General features: G+C 49.7%; 1 protein-coding gene and 1 long non-coding RNA gene across 3 annotated transcripts in view; both read left to right on the forward strand.

Annotated features, from left to right (window-relative positions):
- Positions 1–18,141, forward strand: part of ASPNAT (aspartate N-acetyltransferase) — a 40,531-nt gene that overhangs the window by 13,504 nt on the left and 8,886 nt on the right. The window contains 1 exon segment of the mRNA XM_087938106.1: positions 2,189–2,353. Within this exon segment, the coding sequence (XP_087794232.1) occupies positions 2,189–2,353 (165 nt within the window).
- LOC148125199 (uncharacterized) lies at positions 9,504–16,638 on the forward strand. Of its 2 annotated transcripts, none has more exons than XR_015744476.1 (4): positions 9,504–9,609; positions 15,055–15,224; positions 15,466–15,520; positions 16,341–16,638. It is a non-coding gene; the product is annotated as an uncharacterized LOC148125199 (long non-coding RNA). The 2 variants fall into 2 exon arrangements; XR_015744477.1 differs by lacking the exon at positions 9,504–9,609 and adding an exon at positions 12,467–12,981.

Below are 18,141 nucleotides of genomic sequence, written 5' to 3' on the forward strand. Positions count from 1 at the left end.
TCATTGCTCAGTTCTACATATTCCGTTCTGAAGAAATTACCTCAGCTACCTTCATGTTGGACTTTATTGCAGTATCTTTCCCCCCCCCACCCCGTGTTGCTGTCTTGAGTGGTTCCAATTTTTCACTCTTCTTATATCCCAGGAACAGCCTTCGAATTGGTTTTGAGGAAAAGGGGCTTTTTCTTAGTGAAACAAAGGCTAAAGTTAATTATAACCGAGGACGTATAATTGGCTGTGATTACAGGTTTTTTAAATGGCTACGATGTAGTCTTGACTTTGAGGTGCTTTGTTGTTTCTTTGGAGTTTTGTGATTTGTAGGGGGGTGTTGTTGTTAGAAAATACGTATCTCCACAGGTTCCCCATGTGTGCAAAATCAATTTTTCTTTTTTTTAAAAAAAAATACATGGCATAAGTGCAGTCATAATATTCAGATTCATTCTTGGGAATTAGCAACCTCTCCTAGATTTGCAGGTAAAACTATTATTCTTTAGGAAAGGTGACCAAATTTTCAGAAGTATAACTCAAAACCCGGCGCACTAGTCCTTGCTTAGCAGCCGTCCCAGGAACTAGCCACTCGGTGGTTAAGCAAAGTGGTTGCTAGAGGAAACCGCTTCCCCTTTTCTTGCTTTACAGACCTCCCAGGGTTGTAAGTGGGAGGTTTGGTTGCAGAATGACTTTTTGTCCTCATTATCCCTACAGACTGTCACTAAGTAAGGTAGTTGCTAAATGAGGACCACGTGTAGCGGAATGCAACGGACGGTTGGCTCAGTCTCACCGAGGGAAATTCAAAGCAACTTTTGCACTTAGACAAAGAGTCTTGACTGAGCACCAATCACACGCACAAAAGAAAGGATCCTGGGCGTTGGCTAGATTTTGTGTTGCATCTACATCACATTCAGTCACACACTGAATATGAACCAGCTGAGAAATATGATGTGGCTGTGTGTGTGTGGGGGGGGAAGCTCCTGTAATTTATGAAGCAATTTCTTAGTTACAAGAAGTAGGAGTTGTCCTTTAATGCACATTAGTTAAGCGTATTCTGGGCTACCAACAAATCTTGAATCTAACATAGAAAAATTGTGCCTTCGGATTCGAGGAAAGGCATTAACTCTTGGGGTGGAAAACCCTTCAGAATGAAAGTTGGGAGAATTTTTATAGAATGGAGGGAGACGGGGAAGCAGTCTGGAGAAATACTGGACAGGCGGGGTCCTCGAACAGTCGCTAAATGAACTGTTGTAGGTCAAGGACTGCCTGGAGCTGTTTATTAGAGGAATCCTTTTATGGGCCGAGGAAAGGAATACAGGCCACCTTCACACAGCCAGCAGGAACCATGTCGTGCCTGGGACTTTGGGGTCTGTCTGCCAGAATCAGTCCTGCCTTCTCTCTTAACAGATGTAACAGATCGTCAGAATGGGAAGGGACCTTGTAGGTCATCTAGTCCAACCCCCCATGCCCAAGCAAGAGACCCTACACCATTTCTGACAGAGGGCAGTCCAGTCTCTTCTTGAAAGTCTCCAGTGTGACGCTCCCACAACTTCTGAAGGCAACTTCTGTTCCATGGGTTGAACCGCTTCTCCCTGTCAGAAAGTGTCTCTTTATTTCCAGGTTGAATCTCTCCTGGATCAGTTTCCAGTTATTCCTTGTCTGGCCTTCAAAAGTGCTTTAGAAAACAGGATGATCCCCTCCTCCTCTCTGGGGCAGCCCTTCAAATATTGGAAGATGCTCTCCTGTCTCCCCTGGTCCTTCTCTTCCCTAGACTAGCCAGGCCCAGTTCCTGCAACCGTTCATCGTATGTTTTAGCCTCCAGTCCCCTCATCATCCTGGTTGCTCTTGTCTGTACTCTTTCCAGAGCCTCCACATCTTTTTTATAGTGTGGTGACCAAAACTGGATGCAGTACTCTAGGTGTGGTCTTACTAAGGCTTTATAGAGTGGTATTAGTAACTCCCTTGATCTCGATTGTATCCCTCTGTTAATACAATTTGGATTGCATTAACTTTTTTGGCGGTGGCGGCGGCTGCACCCGGCTGGCTCCTATTTAGCTGGTTGTCCACTAAGACTCCAAGATCCCTCTCCCAGTTTGTGCTATTGAGCCTGGTTTCACCCAGTCTGTATGCGTCCTTTGGGTTTTTCTTGCCTAAGTGTTGTCTTCTGACAGGCCTCCTTCCTTTCTCTTCCTTGTCTCCACAGTCATTTGCTTTGTGGTGACCAAGTCCTTGCTGGTGACCTGCTGCCTGCCCATCTTCCTGATGGGGATGAGGTACTACTTCAGCAGGAAAGTTATCCTCCGCTACCTGGAGTGTGCCCTGAACACGGACATGTCGGACATCGAGCAATATTACATGAAATCCCCAGGTGAGTGACGGAATCCACCGAGGAACTGAACCACCGCCCCGTGGTTTGTGAAGGGGAATGATCTCACACCTGCCCTCCTGTCCCGGTGGGTGAAGGGCCCATCATTGGTCTAGACCAGCCGTCTCCCACCCTGGCAACTTTAAAGCTGGAGGACTTCAACTCCCAGAATTCCCCAGGTTTAAAGTTGCCAAAATGGGACATGGTGGCTCAGGGGCTGAGCTTGTCGATCACAAAGGTCGGCAGTTCGGCGGTTTGAATCCCTCGCTCCGCGTAAAGGAGTGAGCTCCCGTTCCTTGTCCCAGCCGCTTCTGCCAATCTGGCAGTTTGAAAGCATGTAAAAAATGCAAGTAGAAAAATAGGGAGCCCTTTGGTGGGAAGGGAACGGCGTTCCTCCGTGCGCCTTCGAAGGCGTTTAGTCCTGACCACAGAGACGTCTTCGGACAGTGCTGGCTCTTCAGCTTTGAAACGGAGATGAGCACCGGCCCGCTGGAGCCAGAAACAACTAGCACGTAGGTGCGAGGGGAACCTTTACCATTACCTAAAGTTGCCAGGGTTGGAGACCCCTGGTCTAGACAATAGTAGTGCTTATTGGCTTCTTGGGCCCTTTACTGCTAAATATAAACAAAAGAAAAATGTTCCGCCATTTTTTAAAATGCTGCTACTCGGGTTGACGTGGAAGTCTTGAGACCTGAATCTCAGCAAATTCCATTGTTTTCCCTGGATTAAACCTCTGATGTGACAGGCAACCCAGTTGATAGGACTTTAACTTGGCTTTTCTGTAAAAAAAAATCTTGTGTGTCTTAAGTATTATAGCCAAAAACAAAGAAACAAAAACAAAAATCTGGGGGATTGTATTATTTAGAGATTGTATTATTGGTACCTGTACAAAAAATGAACAAATAGTTTTTCCCGTATTTAAAAAAGGCATATGAATCCAGGATACGTGGAAGGTGTGTCTGTATCCTGAGAAGGCAAGGCTGGCTCCAACTGAGTCCAGTCTCTGGTAATGACACGGGCCCCGTGTGGCTCTCTTGGCAAGAGCTGGGTTGCCATTGGCCGAAGGAGCTGGCCATCATTGCCTTCCTTGGAGCTCTTTTGCTCAATGCTAGATGAACCTAGAACAGGGGTGTCCAACCTTGGCAACTTTAAGACTTGTAGACTTCAACTCCCAGAATTCCTCAGCCAGCTTTGCTTTGAAGTTGAAGTCCACAAGTCTTAAAGTTACCAAGGTTGGACACCCCCTGACCTAGAACTTGGAGTTGACCTCCTACTCAAGGATCAACCTTGCCTGACCTTTCTCAGGACCACCTAGACTCAAAAATTATGGATAAATTTGTACAGCAGACCTGTCACTCTAATTCATTGAGAGCAGTGTGTTTGTGTGGTCTGAGTGTGCGTGTTTTAAAAATCTTGTCAAAATAGAACGCTTGGTACTTACATTTATGTATTTATTTGATTTTTATCCCACCTTTATTACTTTATCAATAACTCAAAGCAGCAAACATGCCTGATATTCCTTCCTCCTCCTGTTTTCTCCACAACAACAACCCTGTGAGGTAGGTTGGGCTGAGAGAGAAGGACTGGCCCAAAGTCACCCAGTTGGCTTTCATGGCTTAAGGCGGGACTAGAACTGACCACCTTCTGGGTTCTCAGCCAGCATCTTAACCACAATACTGTGTTTTGCCTTGTCTCAGAGAAACAATGCAGTAAACAATTTCTATGGGATCCGTGTGCATATAGGTTCTCCGTGTGGTCCATTGGTGAAGTGTTTTGTGTACTCCCAAAGCGTCCCGCTAATCAATTCTTTGCCTATATAGGATTCCTCTCTTTGAAACAAAAACGGCGCAGTGTTGTCCTTCGGCTTGGAACATAGGAATATTGTTCAAGTGGTTTGTGAACCAAAGTATAAGTTAAATCTATTTTGAGTAGAGACTGGTGAACAAACTGGGCCTTTCGGTTTGGCACAAAGCTGCCCCGGTTTAGGACGTGTGAGTTTTATCGTTACTATTAGGGTGCCCGAAAGAAGATCTGAAGGGAGGGAAGGTTCTAGATTCCCGAGAGCGGCTCCAGGTTGCGGACCGTCCACGTCCAGCGCAGGTCCTTCCCCACAGCGGCCGAGGCAGGGAGGGAGGGGGCGGGCTGCTCTCTTGCAAAGCCTACCAGGCCTCCGTTGTGCCTCAAGCGGCTTCCGTGTCTCCTCAGAGCAAGGATTAGTCGGTGGGGAGGGGGAAGGGTGTTAGTAAAGGTGTGTTGCACACCAACAGAATCTCGGACCCCCCCTGAATTAGTGGGGTGTCTCCAGGCAAGGAAGAACATCCTTCTAGTCTCGCCCGTCCGTGAGTTTGGAGAAAAGGTTTTTGGCTTTGGGGGGCTTGGACATCAGAGCTGGTCATCTCAATGGGAGGGGGGGGGATTTCAAGGTTCCCCTTTAAAGACTTCCGAGCGAGGGAGAGCCAAGAGCTCCCTGAAGTGAGGACCAAACGAGCGGGTGCTCACTGGAGCCCAAACTGTGTGTGTGTGTGTGTGTGTGTGTGTGTTACGACGGGGCTTCATTGGCTGCCGGTGCTTGGGAGTCCTTCAAACGGATGTTTACAAGATTCTTCCCATCATCCTGTAAGCCGCTTGTGCTTCGGGTGGTGGTGGCGGTGAAGCCGGAGGAAATAATTTCAAATAAACACACAAAACAAATCATGTTCATTGCCAACTAGGAAATAAATCCTACCAGAAGTGAAATTCAAGCTTTGGCTGCCAATGAAGTCCAGAAAATACGGTTCCATGGAGCCTTCGGAGCAATAAAATCCTGGCTTTCCCATTTATATTGAATCTCTGGTTGGTTGCACTGAGATCCTTGGGTTGGCCACAAGGGTTGAGAGGAATCAGTGGATCTGGCGCTGTTTTACGGGGACCGGATCTTTTGTGCCAGTCGCGGAAGATTTCTTGCTTGTTGCTTAAGCGCTCAGCTGTTGGGGGGCTTTTGAGGATCCTCCTCCATTGCTAATATGCTTGTGAAGTTTGTTTTGCCGATTCAGAAAAAAATACTTCTGCATCCCAGCTATGGGGAAGCTTTGATTGGTCCATGGAAGGGAAGCCTTTGAAAGCATCTGTTCGGGTTGTGGAGGTTTACCAAAATAAGACTGTCGTGCCTGGGTGATTGCGAAATCCTGTATTAGCCAGCAGTAACAACCAGCACTTCATCCAGACGAGTTAGGAGTGGCTGCTCGTGAAACGGTGGAAAGGCATTTCCAATATTTGGGGCAAATTCAGGGGCTTCTATAAATGGCATCTTATTCCAATAAAGATTTTGTAACCAGCATTACGACTTGCAATGGTTCATTTAGTGACCGTTCAAAGTTACAATGACACTGAAAAAAGGGACTTATGACTGTTTTTCACACTTAGGGCTGTTGTGGCATCCCCAAGGTCACGTGATCCAAATTGTTGGCAACTGGCTGGTCCTTATGACGGTCACAGAGTCCCAGGGATCACTCAATCTCCTTTTGCGACCTTCTGTCAAGCAAAGTCTGTAACTACATAGCCAAAAAGGCGTTAAGAGTTTGTTCATCTAATCCTACGTAGCTTTTTCTCTGGTAATATTACACTACTAACTAGAGCATACAAAACATTTGCTAGACCAAGACTCGAATACAGCTCATCAGTCTGGGACCCACATTACGTATCTGATATTAACACAGTGGAGAAAGTCCAGAAATATTTCACAAGAAGAGTTCTCCACTCCTCTACTCATTGTAGAATACCTTATGCCACCAGACTTGAAATTCTAGACCTAGAAAACCTAGAACTACGCTGCCTCAGTCCGATCTAAGTATAGTATATAAAATCATACATTGCAATATCCTACCTGTCAATGAATACTTCAGCTTCAACCATAACAACACAATAGATACAAACTCAAGGTTAATCGCACCAAACTTGATTGCAGGAAATACGACTTCAGCAACAGAGCGGTCAATGTCTGGAATACTCTACCTGACTGTGGTTTCTTCCCCAAACCCCAATAATTTTAACCTTAGACTGTCTACTATTGACCTCACCCCTTTCCTAAGAGGTCTGTAATTGGGGGGGGGGGGTGCATCAACGCACTAACGTGCCTACCGTCCCTGTCCTATTGTTTCTTTTCTTTTTCTTATATGTATCCATGTATTCATAACTATGTTTTTACTTAATACCTATTATCTTGTAAGCAATTGGCAAAAATAAATAAATAAGATAAAGTAAATAAATAAAGTCAAAGGGGAAGCCAGGCTCACTGAATATTGCAGTGATTCACTTAACAACTAGGGCAGACAGGTTGTAAAATGGGGTAAAGCTAACTTAACAACCACTTTGCTGAGCAAAAGGCATTTGGGGCTCAAGGGTGGCCCTGAAGTGAGGACTAGCTGTGTAGCTTCTGAGGGTCCCCAGACTTTGCCGTTCTGGGTGTGTGTGTGTGTGTGTGTGTGTGTGTGTGTGGAATACCCTGTGAAAATGCCGCCTGCTGCTTTGCGAGGCGCCCAGGTCTTTGCCAGAGGCTTGGCAGGGAGCCCTGGGGGAGAGAACGGACAGGCCGGGCTTTGAAAATAAACGGAGGTGGTCTTCTTCTTCTTCTTCTTCTTCTTCTTCTTCTTCTTCTTCTTCTTCTTCTTCTTCTTCTTCTTCTTCTTCTTCTTCTTCTTCTTCTTCTCCTCCTCCTCCTCCTCCTCCTCCTCCTCCTCCTCCTTTCTTCTTTCTTCTTCTTTGTGTTTTTCTTCCTTGGGAAACGGGTCGAATGGCCGGAGAGCCAAAGGCATTTTCAGGGCATGCGGAAGGGTGTGTGGGGGGGGGTTGGTTTCTCCCCTCGTTTGTCAGACTTGGAGCTCTTTGTGAAGTTCATTTCTAGTCCACGGAGGTTGGCTGTTCTTTCCCTGGGCTGCCACTGAAGCAGGAACAGCAGCAGCAGAATAGAAGGAACAACAAGCACACACACACACACACCCATTCATAGCACCAGTGCTTCACACACACACACACACACACACACACACACACACACACACACACAACTGCTCTGGCCCTCTTCCACAGAGGGTGGGGGAAGAGGAGGAGGGAGAAAAAGAGGAAGGAGCCAGGAAGGAAGCCGTGGCGGGAAGGTGGGCAGCCTGGACAGGGTGCCAGCCAGGGGGTGCAGCTCCAGACGGGAACCGCCCCCCCCACCTGGCGGGGTCACAGGAGGGACAGGGCCGGCCGCAAGGGAGCATGTGCGTCACAGCTGCCACTTCCTGGCATTGCGCAACCATTGGACCTGACGGTAAAGCAGGCTGCTCCTGCGGCCTGATCCGATTTTACGCCTGTGTGAACGAGTGATTCACCGTGGCCCAATTTGGACAAAAACGCTTCCGTACGTCCCAGTTTCAGGGAAATCGGCTGTAAATGGTGGTCACGTGATCGCAAACAGCCATCATTGGGTTCTGGTAGCGGGATGGGGGTGGTGGGAAGGCGGATGGATCATCCGATCCGGATCCTAAGAACTCCTCAGGCGGCTGCAGCTTTGCATGGTCAGTAGGCATCTAGCTCTTCAGTCGAGAACTGCCTGTAGAAGTGGGAGGGGGGGCGTCCCTGGGTGGACGTTGCCGGTTCCCTAATTTTAGCACCCTCCAGAAAATGGCGCTTTCCCAAATCTTGGGAAAAGGGAAGGGCCCGCAGCGGAGGAATTCCCCTGGAAGCCCAAAGCCTTTGGCATCCGCCTCGTGCTCGGCGGGTCTCCCGGCTGGGCCGAGTCCTACGGAGCTGAGCTTTTAGTAGCCCTGGAAGGCTGAGCTAAAGGAGTTTGTAGATCATCATCCCCAAAGCTACGTATTTAACAAATAACGGATGATCAGAGTTGGAAGGGACTTTATAGGTCATCTAGTCCAACCCCTCCTACCCAAGCGGGAGACCCTACACCATTTCTGACAGAGGGCAGGCAGTCCAATCTCTTCCTGAAGGTCTCAAGTGTTGGGGCTCTCATCGCTTCCAAGGGGGTGGATTGTTCTCCCCGCCTGAAAGTTCCTCCTTATTTCCAGGTAGAATCTCTCCTTGGTCAGTGTCCATCCATTGTTCCTTCTCTGGCCTTCGGGTGCCTTGGAGAAGAGCTGAGGGGATGGATGGGAGATGGGGGAAAAATCTCAGGTGTGAAATTTTAATGACGGGACCCCTTAGGGGGATGCCGTGAGATCCCTGATGTGGGCATCCGTTGAAGTGCATGCATGGGTCCGTGGAACTGGGCGATACCTGGGTGGGATGAGCCGCCCCCTTGCAAGGTCAGCCTCCGCTGTGCGAGGCAAAGGGAGCGCCGAGTCATTATTTGGGTCATTAAATTGATTTAGGAAGAGGAACAAATGGAAGCTGAGTCTGAAGCGTGATTTGTTGGTTGCTAGACTAAAGGGAAGAAGTCTGCCTTTCCCCCCCCCCCTCTAAATCAGGACTGGGGAGTCTACACACACACACACACACACAGAGAGAGAGAGAGACACGGTGTTGCCAAGCTACGGGCCCTGGCATCTCTGGCTGTGGGCCCTGGGGCCAGTTTGCAGAGCGCAGAGGGCCAGGCAGGGCCCAAAGGAGCCAGTCTTTAAACAGGTCCATGGTCATTCAAGGCCCACTTTACTTGTGCAAAGCCGAGCAGGTGTGCAGGAGCTGGGAGCAGGGGCTGCAGAAAGGCCCAGGTGGAAGGCAGTGTAGCTGCCTCACTGCCCCTTGGCGCACAGACGCACAAACGCAGCCGCCGCCTTTCCTCCTGGTGTTGAGGACCGAGCTGAGCGCACTGAACTCGGCTGCTGCAGGCGTTCCTGTCACAATGGGTGCGTGTGGGTTGTTGTTTTCAGCAAATTATCAGACACTTCAATTACTATTTTAAAACCGCAACTTAGACAACTGGGTCTTAACATGCACTTTTGTGCTCCCCCAGAAGTGTTGAGAAGTTGATAACCGTCTTCAAGCGAATCCTGAGATTTTTGCAAAGGGGGGGCAGGCAGAAGGGGGGGGGGGGGGGGGGGGAGTTAAAAAAGGAAAGCGAGGGGGCTCTCTGGGATGCCTGCCCGACAGAGGCCTCTCTGGGGAGGGTCCGGAGCCTCCTCCCGGGGCCGCTCAACACAGTGCAAACCCAGAGAAGGGGAGGGATGACAGGAACAGGCGAGAGGGGAGCGGGGGGGAGGGAGCAGAGGGGAGCGGGGAGGGGTTGACGGCGAGAGCAGGCCCCAGAAACGGAAGGAGCGGAAGCAGAAACCAGACAGCGTCAATAGGTAGGATGGGAGGAGTGGGGAAAGGAAGGGAGGGAGGGAGGGAAGAATAAGAAGGAAGGAAGGAGGGAGGGAAGAATAAGGAAGGGAGGGAAGAAGGAGGGAGGGAGGAATAAGAAAAGGGAGGGAGGGAAGAATAAGGAAGGAAGGAGGGAGGGAGGAATAAGGAAGGGAGGGAGGGAGGGAAGAAGGAGGGAGGGAGGAATAAGAAAAGGAGGGAGGAAGAATAAGGAAGGAAGGAGGGAGGGAGGAATAAGGAAGGGAGGAGGGAGGGAAGAAGGAGGGAGGGAGGAATAAGAAAGGGAGGGAGGGAAGAATAAGGAAGGAAGGAGGGAGGGAGGAATAAGGAAGGGAGGGAGGGAGGGAAGAAGGAGGGAGGGAGGAATAAGAAAAGGGAGGGAGGGAAGAATAAGGAAGGGAGGAAGGGAGGGAAGAAGGAGGGAGGGAGGAATAAGAAGGAAGGAAGGAGGGAGGGAAGAATAAGGAAGGGAGGGAGGGAGGGAAGAAGGAGGGAGGGAGGAATAAGAAAAGGGAGGGAGGGAAGAATAAGGAAGGAAGGAGGGAGGAATAGGAAGGAAGGAGGGAGGGAAGAATAAGGAAGGGAGGGAGGGAGGGAAGAAGGAGGGAGGGAGGAATAAGGAAGGAAGGAGGGAGGAATAAGAAGGAAGGAAGGAGGGAGGGAAGAATAAGGAAGGAGTGAGGGAGGAATAGGAAGGAAGGAAGGAGGGGAGTTGAAGTCCAAACGTTGCCAAGGTTGGAGACCCCCAAGCTATGTGTCAACTGTAACGGGCGTTTGGGGACACCTTCTCCCTCCCAGTTTTAATGGGGAGGGATTGGTCAGAGAGAGAGACACACACACAACCACACACACACACGCCAACACCCTTGGCGATGCCCTTGGCAATGGCACTTTGCCCGTGGGAAGGCCGGCCTTCTTGGCCAGGAGCCAAGCGTCCATCGCCAACCCTACGCTGGCTGCTCTGCTTGCTGATAGAGGCTCAACTTTGCGTGGCTGGACAAGGATGGTGGTGACCTGGACCGTGTCCCCATCGGACGGTCCTCGGTGACAAGGAGGCGCAGCTTCTGTCTTTCTGCCTTGTGGAAGATTAGAGGCCTTCGTGTCCTTTGAAGCCAAACGCTTCTTGGTCGGGGCTGCCCATTCTCTACCGCCTCTTCTTCTAAGTACGTCAGAACGCCCCCCCCTCCTCCTCCTCCCAGGAAGGGGAGGGTGGGCTTCTCCCCTTACCTCCATCCATCTCCATGGAGGTTGGGGCTTCTCCTGTCCCCTCCCCACTCCTTCCCTCTCGGTCTCTTTTGGGGGGACGGCAGAGCCCCCCCCCCCCATTCCAGAGCCTTCCTGTTCAGATAATGCCCCTGGCTGGCTTCCCGAGAAGTCCTCTCCAGTCCCTTCTCTCCCCCATTCTCCCCCTTCCTGAAGATCGCAGGCGGAGGCGGCAGCAGAACAAGGGGGTGCGGGGGTGGGGGGGGCAGGGGGCGAAGGAGGGCGGTGCCTGCACCGACACCGGCTGCCCCCCAGGAAGGCTCTGTTTTCCAGCCAGCTGCATTTTCCTTCCGGCCCAAAGGCTGAAGGTGGACGGAGTCCTCAACTTACATCCACAACTGGGGCCAAAATTCCTGTTGTTAAGTGAGGCAGCTGTTCAGTTGTTCCGTTTTATGGCTTTCCTTTCCACGACGGTTAACTGAATCACCGCAGTCATTAAGTTAGTAACCTGGCTGTGAAAATGAATCCGATTTCCCCACGGACTTCACTTGTCGGAAGGTCTCAGAAGGGGGTCCCCTGATCCCAGGGACACGGCAGACGGTCATAAATATGAACCGGTGGAAGGCTGCAATAGTTGTAAGTGTGAAAAATGGTCCCAGGACAGTTTTTTCAATGCCGTTGTAACTTTGAACGGTCCCTTAATGAGCTGTTGTAAGTCGGGGTCCCAGCTGCACCCCGATGGGAGATCCATCCAACGGGAGGCAGCGAAGCCAGCAGAGATGGTCGTGCTTTTGGTTGACCCGGTGCAGAAAAGAGGCTGAGGCTCTGGAAAGAGGGCCGAGAAGAGCAACCAGGAGGATGAGGGGACCGGAGGATGAAAGACGCCAAGAACGGTTGCAGGACCTGGGCCTGGCTGGTCTGGGGAAGAGAAGGACCAGGGGAGGCAGGAGAGAGCAGCCTTCCAGTATTTGAGGAGGGGCTGCCCCAGAGAGGAGGAGGAAGGGGGGGTCAAGCGATTCTCCCCAAAGCCCCTGAAGGCCAGACAAGGAACAATGGATGGAAACTGACCAAGGAGAGATTCAACCTGGAAATAAGGAGGAACTTTCTGACAGGGAGAACAATTAATCAGAGGAACAACTTGCCTCCAGATGCTCCAGCACTATGAAGAGGTTGGATAATTTCATTTGTCTGAAAAGGTCTAGGTCTTCCTGCTTTAAGCAGGGGGTTGGACTAGAAGACCTCCCAGGTCCCTCCCAACTGTGCTATTCTGTTCTATCTGCCCAACTCGGCTGCCTTGGAGCCTCAAAGGCAACGCTTCTCTTTAGTAGCCGAGTCCCTTGCAGGGCCAATAACCTTTGCAGGGGCCTCCTTTGTTCTGGGTAAAATGCTGCCTGGTTATGAATGAAGGGCAGAAGCTTCCTGGAAATTCCATCGCTCGGAGCCTCTTCTGTGAACGGGACACCCCGACACAAAGGCCCCTTTGTGAGGATTTGCTGGACTCTGGAGAGCAACTTAGGGGAGGGAGACCTAGAGCAGCCCTCCTCTCCCGCGGAGGAGCATTCAAGGGAGGTGCGCGGGCGAGGAACGTTCCAGAGATCCATGGAATCCCCTTCTCCGCTTTCAGATTCCGAACTCTGCAACGAACCCCTCGGCCCAAGTGGACCCCAGCGGGGTCTCTGTGTTGATCCAGACTTTTCAGCTTATAAACGTTCTTTTTTTTATTAAGGCTGCTTGGTGATCACTGGCTCCTCCAAATGAAAAGTTGCTTCTCTCTGCCGAACTTTATAGTCACTACGGTTTATTTAGCAAATAATTTGTGCCATGAATTTCCCCCAGACTACGACTTCAATTTGCAAATGCAAAAAGCAAACGAGACGCTTTTGAGGTTTGATTAACAGAAAAAGTTAAGGACAACTTAAAAAAAATAACCTACTCATCGTTAGATAACTTGCTTTTTGAGTGCTGCCAAAAGAGAGGATGTGCTTGTCAGTTCTGCTCAAGGAGAAGCGGCTCGATTGGCAAAAACAGTTTCTCCTCTGCAAAATCCTTCGGAGGCTGGAAAATGCACCAACCTCTCAGTCCGAGGCTACGTAGAGTTTAATACAGACTTTCACATCGACTTTCAAAAGACAAAGATACAAATATAGCTGCAGGTGGGCGAGAAATTCAACCTCGATCTAAAGCTAAATGTTAACCTACAGCAATAATAATAATAATCATCATCATCATCATCGTCTTCCTGTGGTTTTAGGCTGCATTTCAAAGTTATGGTGGTGCTGGGATAAAGCAACTTATGACCGTTTTTCACACTTATGGCCTTTACAGTTCCAACCTGGCCCTGAGGTCAACATTCAAGTCCTTGGTGACCCGCCTGTGTTTATGGTGCTGGGGGAGTCCTGGGCCCCTTTTGGGACCCCCCCCCGGGGGGCATCCAACAAAGTTCTGCTCTCGGGCTGGATTCGGTGGGACAGCCGGTCCTGAGTGAGCTGGGAAGTTTTCTGGAGATCTTCTCCACTGGTAGATGATCTTTTGGACCGTGGAATGATTTAGGTCCAATTGTTTGGTGATCCTCTAAAATCCCTTTCCCAACTCATAGAAACCTAATCATCTTTTCATGGGTGGAAACGTAGCAACCTAGAACTAAGGAGGAATTTCCTCACAGTCCACCCATGGAAGAGAAGTTGCCCTCGGAAGTTGTGGGAGCTTCATCCTCCCTGGAGGCTTCCAAGAAGAGACCGGACGGCCCTCTGTCAGAAATGGTGTATAGGGTCTCCTGCTTGGGCAGGAGTGGTTGGACTGGATGACCTCCAAGGCCCCTTCCAACTCTGTTATTCTGTTCTTTCTGAAGGCCCCAGAAAACTCTTTCGGTCTAAGTGATGATGACACTGCACACTTCAACAATAAAGAGCAAATCACACTAAACACCTGAGATTTCAATTAAACAGGTTCCTCCCAGATCTACCTAACAATGGTTTTAATCTTTTTTTTTTTTTTTTATCATTTTCTCCTTCTTTTTTTTCCATTTCATTTCATTCTCCTCTGGTCCACAACACTCAATTCCAATTTTAGGTCTTTGGGGTAGTGATAAATGTGGGGTGGTGCTTATGTTTTTGTCATGAAAGTGCCGTCAAATAATTGGTCAAATGATCAAGTTGGTCAATTTCTAAATCTTCACAAAGATCGGAAATGCACCAGATTCAGAAATATAATGAAATATCTTCCCGGTAACAAAGTTTTTTCTCTAAGTTTGCTCGAAGACCTTGAACCAAGGGCGACTGTGAAATCAAAGGTCAAGAATTTATAATATTAAGCTCTGTAATAAGGTTAAAGTGAATTCTGGTTTGGATAAATTATATGAAGTAAACGCATAAAAACTGTTCTTAATCACGTTTGAATATCTTGGGCTACGAGATAACTTTATTGATCTTTATCAATCCTATTAATGTAGCCCTATCTCAGATGTTTATAGTTTTCTCAGTTCTCCCAAGTATATCTTTGAAATTGTTTCTCGTAAGCAATGCTGTATCTTCCTGTGTCATTTTTATAAATTCATTTATTATCCCTGAGGAAATTTCACTTTGAATTTCCTGGCATGTCTTTTTAAAGATAAGCAGGCATTTTACAATATCAGTCAAAAGAGGAAACTGGTGTTGCAGAGAGAATAAATGATACTAATTGTTCAGTGAGCCTGGATTGAGTTTCTTCTTAAATCGATAAGTGCTCAGAATATTAAGTGTGTGGTTTTCTGCCTACAGCAGGTCATCCAATAATCGTGTTGATGCAAAAAAGGGGGGAATTTAATCAGTGCCTGGTGCTGCAGGGCCACCCGGTTTGATATATTTCTGTGGTCCTTCGATTCGGCTGACCATCCACTTTAATCTTTCACTGTTTATTTGCAGGCAGAGCCCTGGTTGATTTGGGGCGTGGAAGACGTTTTAATCAATGTTATATTGACGCATTTTACTCACCTACAGGCTGTGTGGGTGATGAAACCCACGTTGAGTTTTAAGGCTGGCAAGAAACCATTTATTTTCAGTGTTTGTGGGGGCTTTAGTTCTAGCCACTGACCCTCCCCCCCCCCACGTTTTGGGGGTCTGGCTCATTTCACGGTAGGCACGAACGGTGTTCTGTAGGTCACATGCCTCAGTTGTGTACATGTTGTTCCCCGGCCCCTGTGCGTTAATTGCATCCGATGGGTTGTGTAGAGAGTCTTTCTTTATTTGCAGAGGTCAGTAGCACTGGTGGAAGAGACAATAACCGCAGCCGCTCCCTCCCTCCCAGGCCCTTGGCCCCCCCCTAGCTATGCCATAAGCCTCCCCGGGTCCACGGGCCGCCCAGCATAACGGGCAAGTATGAAGGCCTTGCCTGCAAACCAGCCTTCGCCAGCTCTCCTTTGGTGAGTATGCCGGGCTCTTGTGCGCTGTGTGAACGGGGGGGCAGGGGGAGGCTTGGCGGGGGGAGGACGAACCTGAAGGGACAGGGCAGCAGTAAGCGAAGGCGGGTGTAAGGCTGGAGTTGGGTCTAGAAGCAGGAGAGAGAGAAGTGGGGGCGGGGGGGGACAGAGGCGTTGGGGATATGAAATTCGGGCTATGCTTTTTCAAATTGGCACAGATTCATATTTTCTTGCTTTTTTCCAGGCTCAGGAAAAAAAACGAAGCCCAAGGCCTTCAGGTATTGGAGAAGAGGAGCAAGGTGGGCACCTGCAGGTGGACGTTGTTGTGTTGGTGGAGGGCACCTTAGGTCACCTGCTCTAGGACGGTATTCCTGGGGTTTTGCCCAGCGTCCCTCTGGGTGGGGAGAAGGTGCAGCCAGAGCAGGAGATGGTCTTCACTGGGCCTCCTCCTCCTCCTCCTCTCCTTCCTTGGTGGGCGAGAGAAAGGGAGGGCTGGGCTAGGCAGAATCCAGCTAGAATTCTTGGGGTCCATCCTGGAGGCCGTGGTTTTGGATCACGAAGTCACACGAGGACTACCCTGCTTTTGAGAAAGACGTTTAGCTTGTCGTGGTCTCGCTTAGGCGACAGCAGTAAATCCCAAAAGCTCCTCCAGGATCACAGAGGCAGGATTAAAAGAAAGCTTCACGGGGAGGCGGCAGTCTCCCTTCCTCATTTTGTAAGAGCAACAGGACTTGCCTGACACAATCCTTAGAGCAAAATTTCCCAATTGGGGGAACTTCAAGATGAGGAGACTTCAGGACTCCAAGTCTTGCCAGCTGGGGAATTCTGGGAGTTGAAGTCCACCCATCTGAAAGCTGCCAAGGTTGGCACCCGCTGCCTTCGAGAGTCAGCTGGACAAAACGTACTTAGGTTGAGGGAGTTATTTTATCAATTCAGTTTTAAAAAATGGGACAAGAGCAGAACAGGGCAGTTTTTGTGCAAAAGCTATAAGGACTTTTCAAATTGTTCTCTTCAACATGAGCTTAGAGGTTGGAACAAGAATCAAAGATGGGGAGGAAATGTTCAGAAGATACGGCAGCGATGACAATATTGTGGCTTTTCCTTTCTTCATTTCCACAGGAGTCTCAAGAATCGATGTGAGAAGCCGTCGTTCCAGCGGTGGGCCAGGAAGGCCTGTGAAAGTATCCCTGCTCACAGGAGATGTCTGGAACCTTTGTCAGAAGAGGGGGCTCATTCCCCCCCCCGACCCCCGACCCCGACCCAGAAAACCATCTCTGGCAGCCCAAAGGCAATGCCCGTGTGCGCTACCTACCTGTCCGGGGGATTTTTTTCCCAGTGGCAGCCACGTCAGTATTTCTGAAGTTCTTCTAACTGGCTTTTGTACTGCAAAAATAAATGAAGTTTGTGGGGCCTTTTCCTGATGTTCCAGGTGGTGTTTTGTATTTTGTCCCTCACCCTGTTTATTGTCCCAGGTCCCCAGCGGCAGTGCAGAGCAGTGGTGGGATTCAGCCGGTTCACACCGGTTCGAGAGAGACGGTTGTAAAATTTTCTGAGCAGTTTGGCGAACTGGTTGTTGGAAGAAATCATGAGGGCAGAGAACCGATGGTTAAATGATTTGAATCCCACCACTGGTGCAGGGTAGCCTTGTCCAACCTGGGGGAGTTTCACCGTTTTCTATTTGAACCCCAATAAATGTCAGCTCCGGCAGCAAAACCCTTAACCTTCCCTCCTCCACACCCCCGTTGCTCAAAGGCCCAGGTGGGACCAAGAACCTTCTGTTCCAAGTCACCAGGGGTAATGAACCTGCCTTGTTGATGTGCCCAGGCGAGACCAGGTGTCTTGAGAACCTCAAGTTCTTCTCTTGGTGAAGCCACAAAGGTCCAGGTAGTCTTCAACGTATGACCACAATGGGGCAAGGACTTCTGTTGCTAAGTTAGGCAAGGAGGGCGTGAGTTGTGCCTGATTTTACAACCACTTTTGCCACAGTCCACTAAACGAATCGTCACTGTTGCTAAGTGACTCTCGTATTTGCTAAGCGAATCTAGCTCCCTTCACTGCCCCTGGCAGTCAGGGCCCCCCTGGGAAGGTCATCCAATGGTGGTCCCATGACCCCCGGATGAAACACAACTGTCGTAAACATGGACCAATGGTCAAATCTTGCTTGAATTTTGATCTCGTAACTGTGGGGACACGGCGAAGCTGGTAAGTTACTATTTGCAGCCTTGTTGGAAGTTGGGGTGGGTGTTCAACGAATGGACGTGCCTTGGGGGCTCCCCTGTGTTTCAGAGCTTTCCCCTGGGGTCTTTTGAGGGGGCGTCAAAGCTCTCTTAAATCTCCGTTTGGGCCTGGAGAGGCGCAGGCGGCCGCCCCCCCTTTGGCAATGAAAGGCCTGGGTTCAGCCTTGCTGGGGGGGGAAACACCCCCCCCCCAATTGGCTCTGTTGTTGCATTCAGGGGATGAGCAGCACTTAAGGCAGCCGTCCGTTCTCTTCGTTCCTCCAGGCTCCCCAAATGCTGTTTCCATCCTCAGAATGGGAGCTGGTCCTCCACTTGTGACCAGTGACCTGGGTGGCCAAGCAGCTGTGCTCCGCTCTGCGGGAGGCTGGCCAGGACAAGTGGGGAGTCACCCCTTCGTCTTTCTTTAACACTCCCCCCCCCCGCCACCTCGTGTTTTTATGTAGACCCTGAGTGTGAAAGGATTAGATAATGAGAATTATCACTGTTTCGCTTTCTCCAGGTAAAATGCCTCCCACCCCCCAAATGCACACCCTGGGAGTTAGCTGAAATTTAATCCACTATCTGAGAAGCCTCGTCTTGGAGAGAAGGATAAAACCATTTGGAAATTAAGCCCTTGCAAGAGTGACAGGCTGGAAAACAGAAGGGAAGGGAAGAAGGAGACACGCAGTTAAATGAAGCAGCCA

The sequence above is a fragment of the Pseudonaja textilis genome, chromosome 8, assembly GCF_049901715.1.
Source record: "Pseudonaja textilis isolate UNSWEBS1 chromosome 8, rPseTex1.2, whole genome shotgun sequence".
Classification (NCBI taxonomy): Eukaryota; Metazoa; Chordata; class Lepidosauria; order Squamata; family Elapidae; genus Pseudonaja; species Pseudonaja textilis.